A 19,702-nucleotide genomic window follows, 5' to 3' on the forward strand; every position below is an offset into this window, starting at 1 on the left:
ATTACTGGGTATATATCCAAAGGATTATAAATCGTTCTACTATAAGGACACGTGCACACGAATGTTCATTGCAGCACTGTTTACAATAGCAAAGACCTGGAACCAACCCAAAGGCCCATTGATGATAGACTGGACAGGGAAAATGTGGCACATATACGCCATGGAATATTATGCAGCCATCAAAAACGATGAGTTTGTGTCCTCTGTAGGGACATGGATGAACCTGGAAACCGTCATTCTCGGCAAACTGACAGAAGAGCAGAAGATCAAACACCGCATGTTCTCACTCATAGGTGGGTGTTGAACAATGAGAACACATGGACACAGGGAGGAGAGCACTACACACTGGGGTCAGTTGGGGGGAAACAGCGGAGGGACAGTGAGGGGTGGGGAGAAGGGGAGAGATAGCATGGGGAGAAATGGCAGATACAGGTGATGGGGAGGAAGGCAGCAAATCACACTGCCACGTGTGTACCTATGCAACAATCTTGCATGTTCTTCACATGTACCCCAAAACCTAAAATGCAATAAAATAAATTAAAAAAAAAATTACCTTCAAAACAAAAAAACATCAAGGATATGGCTTACTGACTCTAAGATGCCCTCCATGGTACCCAGCTCCTAATGTTTATAACCTTGTATAATCCCCTCCTGAGTGTGTGGGAAGGACCCGTGATTTGCTTCGAACCAACAGACTATGACAAAGGTAATGGATGTCACTCCTATAATTGTTACATTATGTGCCATTCTGCCCTTGCTAGCATACACCCTCCACAAACTGCCTTTGCTTGATAAAGTAAGCAGACATGTGGAAGAGGTCCATGTGTCAAGAAACATCTCTACAAATGCAGGTGGCCCCTAGGAATTAAAAGAGACCTCAAGTCAACAGCCAGCAAGCAGCTGGGGCCCTTGTTTATTAAGCCAGGAGGAAATACATTCTTTCACTAACATGAAAGAGCTTGGAAATACATTTTTCCTCAACTGAGCTTCTAGATAAGAACACACACTGGCTCACCATAGTACAGCCTTGTGAGGCCCTAAGTAAAGGACTTGGCTAAGCTGTGCCCAGACTCCCAATCCACAGAAACCGTGAGATAAACTGCTAAACTGTGATAACTTGCTACACTGCAAAAGAAAACAAAGAAAAAACTGACAGAACTAAAAGGAGAAAAAGACAAATCCACAATTATATTTGAAGACTTTCGTAGTATCAAATAGAATGTAGGCAGGCAATCAGTATGGATCAAGAAGAATGAAACATCCCGAAACTGGATCTAACTAAACTAACATTTCACCCAACAACAGCAGAATACACGTTCCATTCAAGTACACTTCTTTCATATGATGATAAACTATTAACAATAAATTGAAAACTGAATAGTAGATAAGAAATGAGAGACAGCAGATGCTTCTTCATTTGAAAAGTCTGGCTATGAAGAGGAGGAAGGAGATAGGATGGTAACTACAGAAGTATGCAGAGTTAATGATGCGAGAAATTTGAGTGTGTGTGTGTGTGTGTGTGTGTGTGTGTGTGTGTGTATGTATATGCTATAGGAGAGTACCAGTAAAGAAGGAAAGTTGAGGGGAACTTTCTTAAGTAGAGAAGTGATGGAATAAGGCCCAAAAGTAAAGAGATGGTATGGCACAGAAGAGAAGGAAATGGCTGAAACAAGAGAAACAGACATTATTAATCATCACAGCTTTAATTTTCTCCAGCAGTGTTCAGAAGCCTAAATGTAATAACAGTCACTAGCTCAGTTACACACAGTGAGGAGGGATATGCTAACTCAGAAAACAGGGCACCATAGCAAAGACAAGCTGGACAATTATATAAGTATGTATACAAATAAGTGAATTTAACAATCACATAACTCCGATGAGCTTTAAAAGCACGTATTCTGGAAACAACACAAATGTTCATTAATAGAGAAACTGAACAAAATGTGGTACATCTAAACAAAGGAATATGACTTCAGAATAAAAAACAACTAACTAGTGACACACTCATCACAAGAAAACTATATACCGTATGATTCATAATTTTATATTAAATTCTACAGAGAACAAACTATAGTAACAGGAAGCAGATCAGTGGTTGCCTATGGCTGATGGTGGTAAGAAAGTGACTGACTTCAAAGGGGCAGGAGGAATGTTTTAGGGGTGGCGATGGAACAGTTTACATATGATGATACTGGTGGCTACACAACTATATGCATTTGTCAATACTCATTGAGATATACACTTAGAATTTTACTGCATTTAAATTATATCTCAATAAAACCAATTATAAAAAAAGGCTCTCATATGGTAACCTGGGTTACTGTGTTCTAATATGAAGCACGTTGCTAAACACAGCACATAAAAGTAGCTCCTTTTAGGGCAGAGAAATAATGTATGACATTATAATGGTAGATAAATACCATTCTATATTTGTTTAAATCCATAGAATGTTAGCACCAAGAGTAGACCCTAATGTAAACTATGGACTTTGAGTGATAATGATGTGTCAATGTAGGTTCATCAATTGTAACAAATGTATTGCTCTGGTAGGGGTGGTGATAACTGGGGAGGCTACGTATGTGTGAGGGCATGAGGTATACAGAAAATCCTTGTACTTTTCCACTCAATTTTGCTGCAACCCTAAAACTGCTATAAAAAATAAAGTCTATTTGCTGGGCATGGTGGCTCACACCTGGGTGGCTCATCCCAGCACTTATGGAGGCCAAGGAGGGTGGACTGCTTGAGTCCAGGAGTTTGAGACCAGCCTGGGCAACATGGTGAAACCCCATCTTTACTTAAAAACAAAAAAAATTAGCGAGCCATGGTGGCGCACGCTTGTAGTTCCAGCTGCCTGTAAAGCTGAGGTGGAAGAATCAACTGAGATCGTGCCACTGCACTCCAGTCAGAGTCCCTGTCAAAAGAAAGAATAAAAGAAAAGGAGAAGAAGAAAAAAGAAAAAAAAAGGAAAGAAAGAGTATTTTTTTTAAAAAAAGAGTAGCTCCTCTACTTAGTCTAATCTACTGTCCCGAGATGTAGGCTCTAAAACTATAAGCAAAGGGAGTGTAGCAGGCAGAATTCTAAGGAAACTTCCAAGGATTTTTGTTATCTCTCTGCATTCTGTTGGGTCAACCCTGCATAATCCCCAGGACTGTGAATATGGTAGATTTTGTGTTAAATGCAATGACTGACGTTAACATAAAGAGATTATCTGGTGGGTCTGAACTAATCACCCGAGCCTTTTAAAATCATAGTTTTCTCTGGCTCTTTGAGTTTGAAGCCCGAGGGGGATGTGAAGCACAGTAGGTTGTCTACTGCTGAGGAGGCCGTCTGGCAAGGGACTAAGAGTGGTCTCTCAGAGTTAAGAGTGGTTCCAGGCCAAAATCTAGCTAGACAATGGAGACCTCAGCTCCACAGCAACAAGGAAGTAGATTCTGCCAGTACCCTGAGGGGGACAGGGAAGAAGGTCTTGCTCTAGCTGAGCCTCTAGATGGTAATACAGCTGGCCGACACCTTAATTTCAGCCTTATGAGACCATGAGCAGAATACCCAGCTAGCACCTGCCAGACTCTTAACCCACAGAAATTCTGAATAATAAATTTGTGTTGCTTTAACCCACTAAGTTTATGGTAACTTGTTACACAGAATAGAAAACTAACACAGAGAGGCAAATTAAAAATAGCACCTCTGCCTTATCACAAAAAAGTTCCAATTTAGAACTTAAAATCTGTGAGGCTTCTTATCCTGCCCAGAGTTAACTGCAGCACTCATTTCTAATCTCTGCCTCATGACGAGCGTAGATATTCTTGTCCAACAGTAGATTATAAATTACTGTAGAAACATGCTATTTCTGAATAAGTTTTATATACTTACTACTCCCAGTATTTAATAAACTGCCTTATTAATTTAGTGAATCAATAAAATAAGTAATATATGATGTACACACCCAAGTACACTAGAAAATACTAATTCTTTATTTTTAGCCACATCTTTCTAAGGCAAAGTTTTATGTCATCTAAGGAATGGAAGAATTCGATATAGTAGAATGAATCTCAGAAAACCAAACAACAGCCATTCTAAAAATGAACTTCTGCTATATAAAGCATGTTTTTAAAAAATGAGAGCATAACAATAAAATGGAAAATATTGATTACAAGAGGTCAAAGTGAACACTACTGCTTTCATTCCTGTCAAATCTTAGTATAAAAACATTATTTTAAGTAATACATAGCAGCATTCAAAAACAAAACTCCTGGTAGTCCTAAGATTAAAAGGAATCTAAGAGACCAGAGAAGTAGACAAAATCAGCTTAAAGTGTGAATTTACACAAGGAAAAACATGTCAGAAAGAGTGCTAACACAGAAGGTGTAACACAAAGCATGCTTTAAGACATATTGGAAGTGAAGAGCATGAGAAGGTCTAATAGCAGACAACAGTGTAGAAAAAGGGTTACCTCCAGTACACTATCCATCTCCACAACCAGCAAGTAGTGCCAGTTACTTTAAAACAGAGCGGAAAGAGACAGCTTAGAATGAAAGGACAGGCCAATGCTCTGGGTGATACCTAGGAAGAATGAGAGTCTCTGAAGCCCAGAAAATAAGCTGCCAAGGCACTTGAACTGAGGGAATATCAGTATGTCCCACCCATCCTTTACTTTCACTGAAAACTGCAGAGAACACATCACGGCACTAGCACACCGCTATCTTCCCAGGGAGTCACCCAAACAAAGACAATGAACAGTAAAATTCACACTCCCAAACACGAACACACTAGCAAGGGTGCTGAACATTTGAGGAATACCAAGACTATGAAATACCTAACAAACTTTAAAATGGAAGAAACCAAAGTAACACAGTCAACAGCACACTAAGAACAAGAATGTACAACAATTACAATATTACCAGGGAAATGAAAACATAAGCGAAGAGTTTTATGGGAAAACTAAGTGGAATTCATGGAAATGAAAACAAAAATTTGTGAAATAAAAAGAGACTCATTAAATGAACTGAATGGCAGACTAGACAAACCTAAAGAGTATATTCCAGTGAGCTGGAATATCAAGCCTAGGTATCCTTCCAAAACACAGTAAAAAGGGATAAAAAGATTTATTTAAAGAACATTACATACAGAGGTTCCAATATATCAGTCTAGTAAGAGATCTCTTGAGGAGAAAATGTAGAAGCAATATATGAAGAACTTATAATTGCAAATGTACCTATAACTGAAGATAAGTACTCACATTGACAGCATTCAGTGGGAACTTAAGCCAAGAAGAAAAAAAGAAAAAAGAAATGTTCAAGTGAAATTCAGAATGTCAAGGATAGAAAAATAGTCCTAAGAGTTATGAGAAAGGAAAGGGAATTCTTGATAAAAGAACAAGATCCAGAACATCACATGACTCATTAGCAACAATGTAAGTAAGACGATAAGAAAGCAGAATCTTCAAAGTGCTATGGAAAATAAACCTCAAACTTCTATTTCTTTATTCAGCCAAATTATCATTCAAGGCTCATTTGTAGCCATGATGAAGTAACAGATCTACTCTTTCATCTTAAACAACTACAAGTTTGAACAAAACATATGAAATGGTTTTCAAACACTGGACAACAGAGCACAGGACAGTGAGCCTGGAGAGGAGGGAAACAAAGGTGGTAAACCCAGCAGCTTCCCACCTTACTGACTGGCAAGGCTTTCCTGGCTGCAGCACAGAGACAAGATAACCAAACAGAGCTTGGCAGTCTCTAGAACTGAGGAAACAGTATTCAGACCTTGGAAAATTGAAGAACACTAGAATTTGCAGGACATAATTGCAAAGAAGAAAGAGCTGTACAGGGAAGTGTGCTTAAGATCTAAAGAGGAACCCTAGAGCTTCCTGCTGAATGACAAATAGCATATTGTCAATAATACCTGAGGTTCAGTCAGGGTTGCAAATGTCTCATGCTTCCAAGGGCCAAACTGAAAAGACCTCCAAAGCAATAAAGCACTGAGTATTTAAAAGAATACTGCTATAGCAGTGAGGCCAAATTAGCACTTGACTAAAGATTGTTCTGTATCGACCCAGCAAAGCTTATAAACAAACCTTTAAAGACTCAAACTATTTCCAAGTAACATAACTGCAATCCCAGAAAAAAGTCCACAAATATTTAAAGAATACAAAAAACTGCAACATAAAATACACAATGCCTGGTATCCAACTACAAATTACCAGACATGTAAAGAAGAAAAGATGACCCTAAGGAGGGAAAAATCAATCAACAGAGGCTCAGAAATGACAACGATGGTAGAATTAATAGATAAGGACATGAAAACAGCTATTATAATTATATTCTGTATGTTCAAGAAAATGAAGAAAAGCATAAGTATTATGGAGAGGGACACAGAAGGTATAAAAACAATACAAACCAACTTTGACATAAGAAATACAATCTCTGGTGGGACACAGTGGTTCATGTCTATAATCCTAGCACTTTGGGAGGCCAAAGCAGACAGATTATCTAAGGTCAGAAATTTGAGACCAGCCTGGCCAACATGGTGAAACCCCATCTCTACTAAAAAATACAAAAAAATTAGCCAGGTGTGGTGGCACCTGCGTGTAATCCCAGCTACTCAGGAGGCTGAGGCAGTAAAGAATGGGAACCCAGGAAACAGAGGGTGCAGTGAGCCAAGATCACGTCTCTGTACTTCAGCCTGGGCAACAAGAGCGAAAACTCTGTCTCAAAAAACAAACAAACAGAAAACAATCTCTGAGATGGAAAACATATAATGTCTGTTCAGAATTAACAGATTAGACACAGCAGAAGAAAAGATTAATGCAGTTGAAGACACAGCAATAGCACAATGCAAAATGAAATACACAGAGAAAAAAACTAGACTGAACAAAATAAATTGTTGATAGTATACAAAGTGGCCTAATATATATGTACCAGAGTCCTAGAAGAGAGAGAGAGGTAAACAGAAAAATTTTTTTTGAAGAAATAATGGGCCGGGCATGGTGGCTCACACCTGTAATCTCAGCACTTCAAGAGGCCAAGGCGGGTGATCACTTGAGGTCAGGAGTTCCAGACCACCCTGGCCAACACAGTGAAACCCCATCTCTACTAAAAATACAAAATATTAGCCCAGCGTGGTGACGGACACCTGTAATCCCAGCTACTCAGGAGGCTGAGGCAGGAGAATTGCTTGAACCCAGGAGGCAGAGGTTGCAGTGAGCCGAAACTATGCCATTGCAATCCACCCTGGGCAACAAGAGTGAAACTCTGCCAAAAAATAAAATAAAATAATAGATGAAAATTTTCCAGATTTGATGAAAATTATAAACCCACAGATCTGAGAAGCTCAATGAACCCCTATACAAAATAAACATGAAGAAAACTATACAAGGCAGGGTGCAGTAGCTCATGTCTGTAATCACAGCACTTTTGGAAGCCAAGCACATGGATCACCTGAGGTCTGGAGTTCAAGACCAGCCTGGCCAACATAGTGAAACCCTGTGTTTACAAATAAACACAAAAATTAGATGGGCGTGGTGGTACACACCTGTAATCCCAGCTACTCGAGAGGCTGAGGCATCGAGGCATGAAAATTGCTTGAGCTAGGGAGGTGGAGGCTGCACTGAGCCAAAATCATGTCATTGCACTCCAGCCTGGGTGATACAGTGAGACTCTGCCTCAAAAAAAAAAAAAAAAAACCTTACACAAACCACATCATAATCAAATTGATTACAGTAATAATAATAAAAAAATTTAAAGTAGAAAAAACAGATACATTACATACAGAGGAAAAAGATAAGAATGAATGCAGAGTTCTTGTCAGAAGTAGGGCAAGCCAGAGGTAAAAAGTGTCAGAGTATAATACAATATTTAGCCAAAATATGTGTCAAAAAACAAAAGCAAAATACTTTTTCAGACATACAAATGCTAACCAAATTCACCAGAAGACCACCACTACACATTATCGTTCAAGTATGAGGACAAAGTAAGAACATTTCCAACAAATCTTGGAAAGTTTATCTCCAAAAGAATTACCAGAAGAATTCTCCAGCATAAAAAAAACTAAACTCAGGGGGAGGAATAGTAAGACATAAAGAATAATGTTGAGAAAAGAAATTGGTAAATTTTGGTAAGTCTACTCTTCTAAGAATATTTTAAGTAAAAATTTGTAACCAAAATTCCAGCTGCTACATAGGTGATATGGGCAAAGGAAAAGACTGATAGTTGGTTCTTATCTACTATATAGGGGAAAGAGACAAATACAGATTAATTCTGACAGAGAAAAACGAACTGAAGTATCCGTGTTAACAATATAAGGGCAACAATAGGGGTAACCATTAAAGAATTTAACTATGTATCTATGACACTGTTTCAAAGAAAAAATACACTATATTGAACTACATTAGCTCACAAAAATACCACTTACGAACTTACAGCAGATATGTAATATGTCTAATTAAAATATATTACCATCGAATTAACCTATTTCCTATATGAGTGTGATGCTGAGCTGACAGAAATAATCATCAGTTGCTCTGCAAACAAAATGTTAAAAGGCATTTGTGCACCCTCTCCAAGTCAAAACTATAAAGAATTTTAGCTATTCTCAAATCCTGTGAAACACGAAAGGAAAAAAAGAGTTTCAATGACTGAAATGATTATCTAAAAACTTAATATTTTCTTGGATACATGACTTAATGTAGTTAATTGACATAACTGGAGACTTTAATTCTATTTCTAATTTGCTTTTGAGAAAATGCATAGTTTACATATATACTTACCCAAATACTTATTTCCCATTTTTCTTCTAAAAGTCTTAAAAGTATGCAAAACCAAAAGAATATTGAGGGAAAAAAAACACATAGCAATCTAAGAATTTATTTCTTTCATAAGAATATCTGGGTTGCTATACCCACTTCTACTCTTTTAAAACAAGGATATGGGGATGAAATTACTCCCAATTAACCAAAGCAACAACAGAATTCCACCCTGGTATAAAAGATAGCAGAAGAGAAGGTAAATGAGTTACGATATCACAATTTTATACTCTGCAAATGACTTCTGAGTGTCTTTACTGCCTCTTATTATGCCCAGATTGTTAGATTGTCACTCTTTTTACTTACACTTACCTTATTTCAGATCTTCACTTGGGATACTAACACATTCAAAATCTCAGAAACAAACAAACAAACAAACAAAAATCATACCATATGTCCTTCGGCTCGAGCTTTATTCTGCATAGCTTCTCGTTTTCGCTGCAGGAACTCTTCTACTTGTTTAGCCCTTTCTGCAGCTAGCTGCCCTTTTTGCCTAATTTGGACAAATCACAAAGTCAGCCATCCTGAACATAAAATATTCTAGAAAGTTAAAAATTACATTTATCCCCAATATTTTTTTCCCATTTCAGAATATGAAGGTGGATGACACAAACACTTTCTCTGTGATGAAGAAATCACTACATCTACATGAACATCTACGACCTAAATCACATTCTTTATTATTTTAAACACAAGTAAAATCTATAATTCTACTCTGAATCTTCATGAGATGGCTTCTTTTACATTTATGTGATCTATTCTACTTATTTAAACATATAAAGTTATTTTAGACTACACTTAATTATAGAAGAATCTGAGAGGTTTCCAGGTTTATTTCAGAACTCTGTATCAAATATAATAAGAATCTCAGTAGCCAAGTCAAATAAAAGCAGTATAGCAGCAATTTAAAAAATGAACAAAAGAACAAAAGCTTTACCTAAGTGTGAATTTTCAAAAATACAGTAAAAAGCTATGTTTGAATTCCCTGAATATCACAACTATAAAAAAAGTAAAATTGATAGGTTAGCGAAAAGATTAAAAACAGAGTTATTTGTTTTAATCCTGTCCTATTTTACTTTTGTGTCTTTCTCTGACAATTATGCAAGAATGCAAACATGCTGATCTTAGATGACAAACAAAAGGTACAAATAACAAACACTGATTAAGCATCTACTATATATTGTGTTAGATACCATGCTAAGTATGGAAGATACAAAGATAAATAAAACCTAGCCCCAATAATCAGAGAACTCATACCATGCCATCAATTGCAGTTAATTTTGGAGGTGAAGAATAAAGATGAGCAAGTTGTTGGCTCTGCTTCTACCTGTATTTTGGCCAGTAAGGCACACAAACTTCCTATACAGGCTTTCTTTGGGACCATAACTAAATCATGTCCTGCAAATTACATGAACTAAATCTCAGTCTCCTAGTAAGATTTAAGCATTTCTGATATTCATATACCAAATAACTGCTTCTTTTACATTTTTTGGCAATGACTACTAACTGAAACATAAAAATATTTTAAATATAAAATTAAGCTGTAAAATGTAAACAGCTATTCCATAACTATGAATGACAGTGATCGAAGGTTCATTTACCTCATGTAGTACTTAAAAAAAAGATTCTTATGAAATTTCCATCATAGGAATTTTCTAGAATTAGATAATCTGTAACTGGTTTAAAGGCCTATTACTATTGCTCTCAGATGCATCTGGATAGCTAAACCTTAATGTAGTTTCACATCACTAAATTCAGAAATGCACTTCACACATGCAATGTTGGCTTGAGTAGATGAACACAATGAATGATAAATTTGTTCATGCCTCTGTAGTGTAGCTGTGCTGTCCTCTAGCAGTCCCAATACCCACTGGAAAATTCTGAGATTAATAAGGTATATCTGTTCTGAATGCAATTTACCTCCTATAGGTATCAAAGTAAGGCTATATCCTGGTTTGCTATAGCCCATTTATATAAGGCTGGGACTGAGGAAGACAGATGAACCTTCAAATGCGATGTTCTGACATGAGATTAATAAGGTATATCTGGTCAGAATGCAACTTATTTCCTGTGCATATCAAAGTAGGACTGTACCCTGTTCTGCCACAGCCCCATCTATGTAAGGCTGAGCTTGAGGAAGGCAGACAAACCTTCAGGTGTAATGCACTGACATAAGATTAATAAGGTATATCTGGTTAGAATGCACCTTACTGCCTGCATTTATCAAGGTAAGGCTGTATTCTGCTCTGCTATAGTCCCACCTACGTAAGGCTAGGCCTGAGGAAGACAGATAAACCTTCAGGTATGATGCTTAGACATGTTATTTGAAACTCTATGGTTACTGGCAAGGCTCTTTTGGGGGGTCCTGGAAGCTTAAACCACCATCTGCAATCAGACAAGACAGCTGATCTCTCTGCTGTATATCCTGATTGTATTAACTTCCTTCTCCTTTACAAAAGTAAAGCATGTTTGACTTCCCATCTTAAGACACTTTCTGTGTCCAGTGATTGTTAGCCTGAACTTCCAATTGGCATATGTTAAACAGTGGTTGCACAGAATTATTTTACTAGGAACCTGGTCATATGTAACACAGCTTTCATTTATATATTTTCATACCATTTATGCATATATAATACTACTTGCTCTATGTATTTATCTGATTTATAAATTTTGTTTAATTGAACAGTCACTTCCTAAGCTGCCTGAAATAAGCAGGTTTACATTACCAGCTGCTTTCAAATACAAACTTAGTAACTGTAGTGATTTTGTTTAACACTATTTCTTTTTTCCTCTCATTTATCAAACAAATATTGAATATCAACTATTTGCCAAATTATATGTCAAAAGACATAAAGATGAATAAAACAGAGTTCCAGGGAGGCAAGTTCATATGGTTGAACATATGAAAATCAGAGTGACACATGTTAATAGAATGAAGGACAAAATTTAATTAATTTTATGACTCCTTAGACTGTTTAAAAACTTAGAAACTCTGTGTCCATTTTTCATATGCATTATTGTTTACTACTTCATATACATCAAAAATAGCCCATAACTCATATGATTAGTTATCTCTAAAGTTGTACAACTGTACTAAACTATGGGCATAAACTGTATGTTTGTGCTGGGATCATGGGGATAAGGATTAAACAGTCAATTTACTTCCTGATAGTAATCTTCTTCATTAAACACTATTAAGAATTCATGTGAGCATGCTCTGTTTTACAAAAATTAGAGCACTTCTTTTGAGTTCCAGAATTATACTGCTTAAAATCAGTAAAACAATGACCTGGATTAATGATAAGGGGATGATAATATAAATGTAAATATAGTAAGAAATCAGGAATTGGATAGGAAACACAAAGACATTAAAACTGACTAAAGGTATAACGTACAAGGATAAGGGGCATCAAACAATGAGATAACAGAAGTATAGTGTTCTTTTGTCAAGAAATAATCACTGTGGCCAGGCCCAGTGGCTCACACCTGTAATCCCAGCACTTTGGGAGGTTGAGGCGGGTGGATCACCAGATCAGGAGTTTGAGACTAGCCTGGCCGATATGGTGAAACCCCGTCTCTACTAAAAATACAAAAATAGCTGGGCATGGTGGCACGCACCTGTAGTCCCAGCTACTCTGGAGGCTGAGGCAGAAGAATTGCTTGAACCCGGGAGGTGGAGGTTGCAGAGAGCAGAGATCGCACCAATGACTCCAGCCTGGGTGACAGAGCAAGACTCTGTCTCAAAAAAAAAAAAAATTATTCTAAGACAAACTTTCCTTTTTTAACCCTGACAGGAGAAGGGGAGGAAAAGGGAGTAAGTTATTTTCTTTCCTTTTTTTTATTTTAAATGCATGAAAAAGCAACAAGATTTGGCTGGGAACTTCATGTCTCATATCCGTGGTTCAAATTCTTTACTGATAAAGAAAACTTAAAACTTTTGAAGGATAATTATAAATGGAATATTTTAGGAGTTGAAGATAACATAAACGTAAGTAGCACTCTAGGTAACAGATAATCTGAGAAATAAAAATGAGTAATATGGTATTAGGCAGAAGAGTTGGGGTGGTAAAGAATTATTGAAATGAAAAAATGATGTAGAAGGGTTTGTTCATTTAGCCTCCTCTTAAGGGGCATACTGTCTATGTAATGGAATGAAATTGTTGTTAGCTTTATCCAAATTAAATGAAGCAATACAGACAAAGGGACTTGGGAAAAGTACAAGCACCTTGAAAACATAAATGTTAGGAGGCACTCCGTAATTTTTAAAAAGTGCCTTCAGCCATTTGAACCATACATGACTGGAGCTTCTAATATTAAAAAGCCTAATAGAGAGGTACGTTATTAAGACACTGGATATAAGCAAAGTCAGACTGGTCAGAGTTGCTGATAAGAAAGGAAGAGGAGGCCGGGTGCGGTGGCTCACGCCTGTAATCCCAGCACTTCGGGAGGCTGAGGCAGGTGGATCAACTGAGGTTGGGAATTCAAACCAGCCAGATCAACACAGAGAAACCCTGTCTCTACTAAAAATACAAAATTAGCCAGGTGTGGTGGTGCATGCCTGTAATCCCAGCTACTCAGGAGGCTGAGGCAGGAGAATTGCTTGAACGCAGGAGGTTGCAGTGAGCTGAAATTGCGCTACTGCACTCCAGCCTGGTCAACAAGAGCGTGAAACTCCATCCCCCGCCCTCCCCCCCCAAAAAAAAAGAAAGAAAGAGGAAGAGGAAAAATAAATAATATCATAAAGAAGAAACAGGCAAATATGGGTGATTATGAAGAAAAGCAAATCTGTAAAGAGTCTTAGATGACTACAGATTTCAGTCTGCTGATTCAGTTTGAATCAAATAAAGGAACTAACCAAGAATGACAATGACATACAAATTATAAAAACCAAAAATTGTGACAGAGAAAATCTTCTATAATGCTAGTGACCACTAAACAGTACCAGACAAAAGAATCATTCAGATGGGAAGAGATCTTGGGTATTTAGTCCAAGTCATTGAATAAAGTATTCCCATATTCCCATCTAAATACCCCATGACACACTGTCATTTAAACCTCTGGTTAATACTTCCAGTTTGAAGATATTCATTAAATCCCATGATGATCCAACCTTTGAACAGCCCTCATATTGGACGGAAAAGTGTCTTTATATTTCCAGCTTGTGTCTAGTTCCTCCTCCACATGACAAGTCACTCAACTATCCTATTGTGTAAACAGTGCAGAATTACAGTGAAAGTTCATCTCCTATACTACTTTGCTTTTCAACTTTATATTTAAAAAGTTCTTTAGCTCCTAAAAAGTTATTAATACTGGCCAGGGGGCAATAAAACAGGCATTATCATATACCTGTTAGGTGGAGTATAAACTGGCATTTTTCTAGAAAAACTTAGTAATATTTCTTCCTAGAATCTTCATCAGGAACATAGATGACCAAATCCTTTAGCAAAATAATTGCCCTTATGAGATTCTATTTAAAGAATAAAATGTGGCAGAAAATGTTCAAAACGTGAAGGATTACAAAGAACTTGTTATATTAGGGGATTTGTTAAATAAATCAGCACATTCAGGCACTGGAATCTTATGCATATATTAAAAAATTGAAAACAATTTTTAAGATGAGAAAAGTACATGATAACACTAAATTGTAAAAGATACCAATTTCTATGCAAGATTTGATTTTCACTAAGTGAAAAGGAAAAAAGTATGCAAGAAAATTAACCAAAGTCTTCACCAGTGACTTGCCTTGGTAGGGATTTGGAATTATTTTCTTTCCTGTTTCCTAACACCTTCCTCCTCTATGTTCCAATTTTTCTAAAACTAACCTACATCACTTAGCAATCAGAAAAACAATTTTTAAAAAAGTGCCTCTTGTGATTTTCCTTCAGGTTTTCTTTCAAAAAGGAGAGAAACAGTTGACTAAGAACCCTATATGAAAGGACAATAATAAGATAGTTAGCTGCTGGTATTTTTAAAACAGAAATTCTTGAATTCAGCAAAAGAAAGAATATTTTAAAAGAATTTGAGAATAAGACGAAGGAAAAAAAAAGATTAAATGCCTTTCAGTCAAGCAAACACTGAAGAAGAAAGACAACAGTTCAAATTTGGAGTAGAGAAAGTTGCTGTTCCACGTCAGTGAAAAGGTTACAGTGTGTATCTAAGACAATGAGTATTAAGAAAGAGATCACGAGAACATTATACACATAGTAATTAAATCATTTCCTTACAAGTGATTGCCAGCTATGAAAGAAAAGGGCATTTTTATTCTTATAGCAAAATATAATAAAACATAGCTGGTTCAACATCTGAAAATCAGTTAATATAATCCATCATATCAATAAGGTAAAGAAGAAAAATCATATGATCCATCGATACATGCAAAAAAACCCAAAGGCATTTGACAAAATCCAACACCCATTTCTGATTTTAAAAAATCTCAGAAAACTTAGAGAAAAACTTCCAAGATTTCATAAAGAACATCTACAAAAAATCTCCAGCTAACATTATATTTAATGGAAACTTGAAGCTTTCTGGCTAAGACTGGGAACAAGACAAAGATGTCCTTTCTGAGCACTACTTTTCAACATCATATTGGAAGTTCTAACTAATGCGATAAGACAAGGAAAGAAAACACAGGTGTACAGACCAGAAAAGAAGAAATATAACTGTCTTTGTTTGCAGATGACATGATTGTCTACGTAGAAAATTCAAAAGAATTGCCAAAAATACCCCTCCTAGAAAAAGTGATTATAGCACAGTTGCAGGATAGGTTACTAAAGTCAATTGCTTTCCTATGTATAAGCAATGAATAAGCAGAATTTGAAATTAAAAACACATTATCACTTACATTAGCACTCCCCAAAAAGTAACATATAGCTACAAATCTAAAAATATGCACGGATATGAGGAAAACTACAAAACTCTGATGAAAAATATCAAAGAACTAAATAAATGGAGAGATATTTCAGGTCTAATAGGAAGTATTGGAAGATCAAATATTGTCAAGATGTTAGTTCTTCCCAAGCTGACCTACAGATTCAACATAATCCCAATCAAAATCCTAGCACGTTAGTCTGTAGATATGGACAAACTGATTCTCGAGCTTATGTGGAAAGACCAAAGAACCAGAATAGCCAACTCAGTATTGAAGAACAAAGCTGGAGGACTGAAACTACCCGATTTCAAGACTTAATATAAAGTTACTATAACCAAAACAGTGTGGTACTGGTTAAAGAACAGACAAATGAATCAGTAGAACAGAGAGCACAGAAATAGACCAACATAAAAATCCCTTGTCAACCGATCACTGACAAAGGAGCAAAGGCAATTCCAAGGAGAAAATATAGCCTTTTCAAGAGATGTGTAACAACTGGGCATCCACATGCAAAAAAATGAATCTAGACACAGACCTTACATCTTTCAGAAAAATTAACTCAAATAGATCACAGACGCAAAGACAAAACATGAAACTATAAAACTCCTAAGAGAAAACCCAAATGAACTTGTATACAGTGATAACTTTTCAGGTATAACACCAGAGACACAATCCATGAAAGAAAGAACTGATATGCCAGACTTCATTAATAATAAAAAAAAAAATTTGCTCTGCAAAAGAGAATATTAAGGGAATGGAAAGATAAGCCACAAAGAAAAATAAAAGATCTGCAAAAGACATACCTGATAAAAGACTGTTATATGAAATATACAAAGAACTTTCAAAACTCAACAGTATAAAAATGAATTTAAAAATGGGCAAAAGGCCTGAACAGACAACTCATCAAGAAAGATATACAGATGGCATGAGACATATGAAAAAATGTTCAATATGTCATTAGGGAATTGTAATTAAAACGAGATACCACTACACACTGATTAAAATGGCCAAAATCTAAAACACTGGCAACACTAAATGCTGGAGAGGATGTGGAGCAATTGGGATTCTCAATCACTGCTGGCAAGAATGTATAATGGTATAGCCACTTTGGAAGACAGTTTGGTGATTTCTTACAAAATCAAACACACTCTTAAGACATGATCCAGCAATCATCCTCTTGGCATCTTTTAAAATACTTAAAAACTTATGTCCACAAAAAAAACCTATACACCAATAGTTGTAGAAGCTTTATTCATAACTGCCATAACTTAAAAGCAACCAAGATATCCTTCAGTAGAATAATGAATAAAGTGTGGTATATCCATTCTAGCTGGGCATGGTGTCTCATGCTTGTAATCCCAGCACTTTCAAAGGCCAATGCAGGAGGACTGCTTGAGCCCAGGAGTTCAAGACCAGCCTGGGCAACATAATAAGACCCCATTTCTACAGAAAATTAAAAAATCAGCCACGCATGGTGGCAAACACCTGTAGTCCCAGCTGTTCAGGAGGCTGAGGTGAGAGGGCCACTTCAGCCCCAGAGGTCAAGGCTGCAGGCAAGCCACGATCATGCCACTGCACTCCAGCCTGGGTGACAGAATAAGAATGTGTCTCCAAAAAAAAAAAAATTACAAAAAAAAAGTACGGTACATAGATCATAGATCCAATGGGATATCAGTCAGCGTTAAGAAGAAATAAAGCGTGAAACTATGAAGATATACAGAGGTACTTTAAATGCATATTAGTGAGAGAAGCCATTGTAAAAGACCACATACTATACGATTCCAAGTATAGATATTCTAGAAAAAGTAAAACTATGAAGGCAGTAAAGCAAACAGTGGTTGCCATGAGCTGGGGTGGAGGTTGGAGGGAGGTGGAGCACAGGGGATTTTTAAGGGAGTGACATTATTTTGAATGATAATACACTGGTGGATATTCATAATTATACATTTGTCAAAAGCCATCGAATGTATAATACCAAGAGTAAACGCAAATGTAAACTATGGACTCTGTGTGATAATGGATCAATGTTTGATTGTAACAAACATTATCACTCAGATGAGGATGTCGATACAAAGGTTATGATGTGTGAGGAGGGGGTAATGGGAACTCTGCACTTCCCTCTCCATTTTTCTGTGAATGCAAAATCACTCTAAAAATAAAGATTTCTAATTAAAAAAATATATATACCAGAAAGATAAATAATTCTGGAGAATAAAAGCCTTCACAAAATTTGTTTCACCATTCATCAAAAATATGCATATGTGTAAGTCTATAACCTTCCTTTCTCAAAAAACATAAGCTTCATAGCTCAGGTTTCTGTATACAATTTGTAATGTGTATATAAATGTTGACTTACATTTACCTTAATTATTTCTGCTCAAGTACATATTAATCATCTTTTATAATGGAGGGAGGGAATCAAAGATTTTTATAACAACTGACAGTATTCTCCTGAACATCAATATAAGGAAAAGACAATGTGATTAAATTTTCACAAAATGTTATCTGTTCTTCACCAAAATATTTTATAGAAGAAACAGGAATGTCAAAGAAAACACATATACATACTTAAGAAAAAAAGAACTATGCAAGTTGCAGTCACTGACAGCATTATTAAATGGAAGAAAAATATTAATGATTAATAAAAGAAATATTAATTCAATGGAAGAAAAGGATATGACGAATAGGATCACAGTTATAACTCAGAGGTGAATGTGAACAGAAAGCATGCTAAGACAACAAAGAGAAAAGCAGGCTCTGAAGTGATAGAGAAAAGGAAGACAACAATGCACTGGGGTTCTGCATCAACTGTGGTTCCATTTAGATTTAGATTAAATCCTGATTTATTTAAAGCAAGTTGGTGATGAAACATTATAATTATGTTGGCACAAAATTATCACACATTTCTTTAAATAGTATATTTAGTCTAAACACACAAATAAGACACAAAAATCAGGCTAAACTGGAGAGCTAGGTGCTTTCCACAATGTAATCAAGGGCCAAATTTGCACCTGAGAAAATTACTATACCCAAGAGGCAAAAAAATATCATATGTGAACAATGGAGAAAACATCCACAAAGTGTAGATACTAGGCTATATATGACAAACAACAAAATTACACACAAGGATGAATTCATGGATCATCACAGTCCAACCTGTTTGCATTGGCTTGTTTAGACACCGCCTTCAATCTTTTCAAAGTTTTTCTAATATCAGCATCAGGGAAATGGTGATGACCTGCAGCCCCATAAGGAAATCCTGGACGAACTCCAGGCAGAATTCCTCTGTAGATAAATACGCACAGTGACTTTCATTACTATCTCAGAAGCAAAGCATAAGCAACTTCTGCAGAACATAGCCATACCTTTCGGGAAGAGCTCGACCATATATTTCTCTTTTCCATTTAGCTTCATTATCTTCTGCTCTTTGTTGCTGCATTTGATCAAAAATGGCATGGTAATGTTCATACTGTCCTCGAGAAGAAAAAGTTGATGGGGCTATAGTCCCTCCACTGCCAAAAAAAGGAGCCTAGGAATTAAACAAAGAGCTCTCACGTGTTTATCTCATAAGGCCTTACAGGCCTGCACTAATCTCAAAAGAAAGAGTAAATTTCAATGCTTGACTTTAAAAAAGTAATTACTTAATATGAACATACTAAGAAATCTAAAGCCTAAAGCAAAATATTTTCCTATTATAACTATTAACAACCAAAAAGTATTGTAACTGACAATAAAGCATAATTTAATGTGACAAACAGAAACAGCAAAATGTCACTGATTTCATGTAAATATGGAAAAATCTGGTCTTAACAAGATTTGAAACAAGCTTCCAATATCCATTTCATGTAATTCTGTTCCATTAAGTTTATGTACAGCTTACAAGTAAAGGAGAGCCTGCTTTTATATAACACTCAGAATTATATTTAACAAAAACATCTGCATATGGCTTTTAATATACCCCAAATCCTTAAATTCACCAACCAGATATGAAGGTCTAAACATTATTAAAACATGTTCTATATGTATAT

At 36.2% G+C, this 19,702-nt stretch overlaps 1 protein-coding gene across 1 annotated transcript in view; it reads right to left on the minus strand.

Annotated features, from left to right (window-relative positions):
- The window catches only part of LOC108316687 (serine/threonine-protein kinase Nek1), a 174,516-nt gene that overhangs the window by 95,810 nt on the left and 59,004 nt on the right, over positions 1 to 19,702 (minus strand). The window contains exons 16-18 of the mRNA XM_017546660.2: positions 19,040 to 19,203; positions 18,831 to 18,959; positions 9,194 to 9,296 (exon numbers count right to left, since the gene is read on the minus strand). Coding sequence (XP_017402149.2) covers positions 9,194 to 9,296; positions 18,831 to 18,959; positions 19,040 to 19,203 — 396 coding nt within the window. The remainder of the gene's footprint in view (positions 1 to 9,193; positions 9,297 to 18,830; positions 18,960 to 19,039; positions 19,204 to 19,702) is intronic.

The sequence above is a fragment of the Cebus imitator genome, unplaced genomic scaffold (genome assembly GCF_001604975.1).
Source record: "Cebus imitator isolate Cc_AM_T3 unplaced genomic scaffold, Cebus_imitator-1.0 Scaffold190, whole genome shotgun sequence".
Lineage (NCBI taxonomy): Eukaryota > Metazoa > Chordata > Mammalia > Primates > Cebidae > Cebus > Cebus imitator.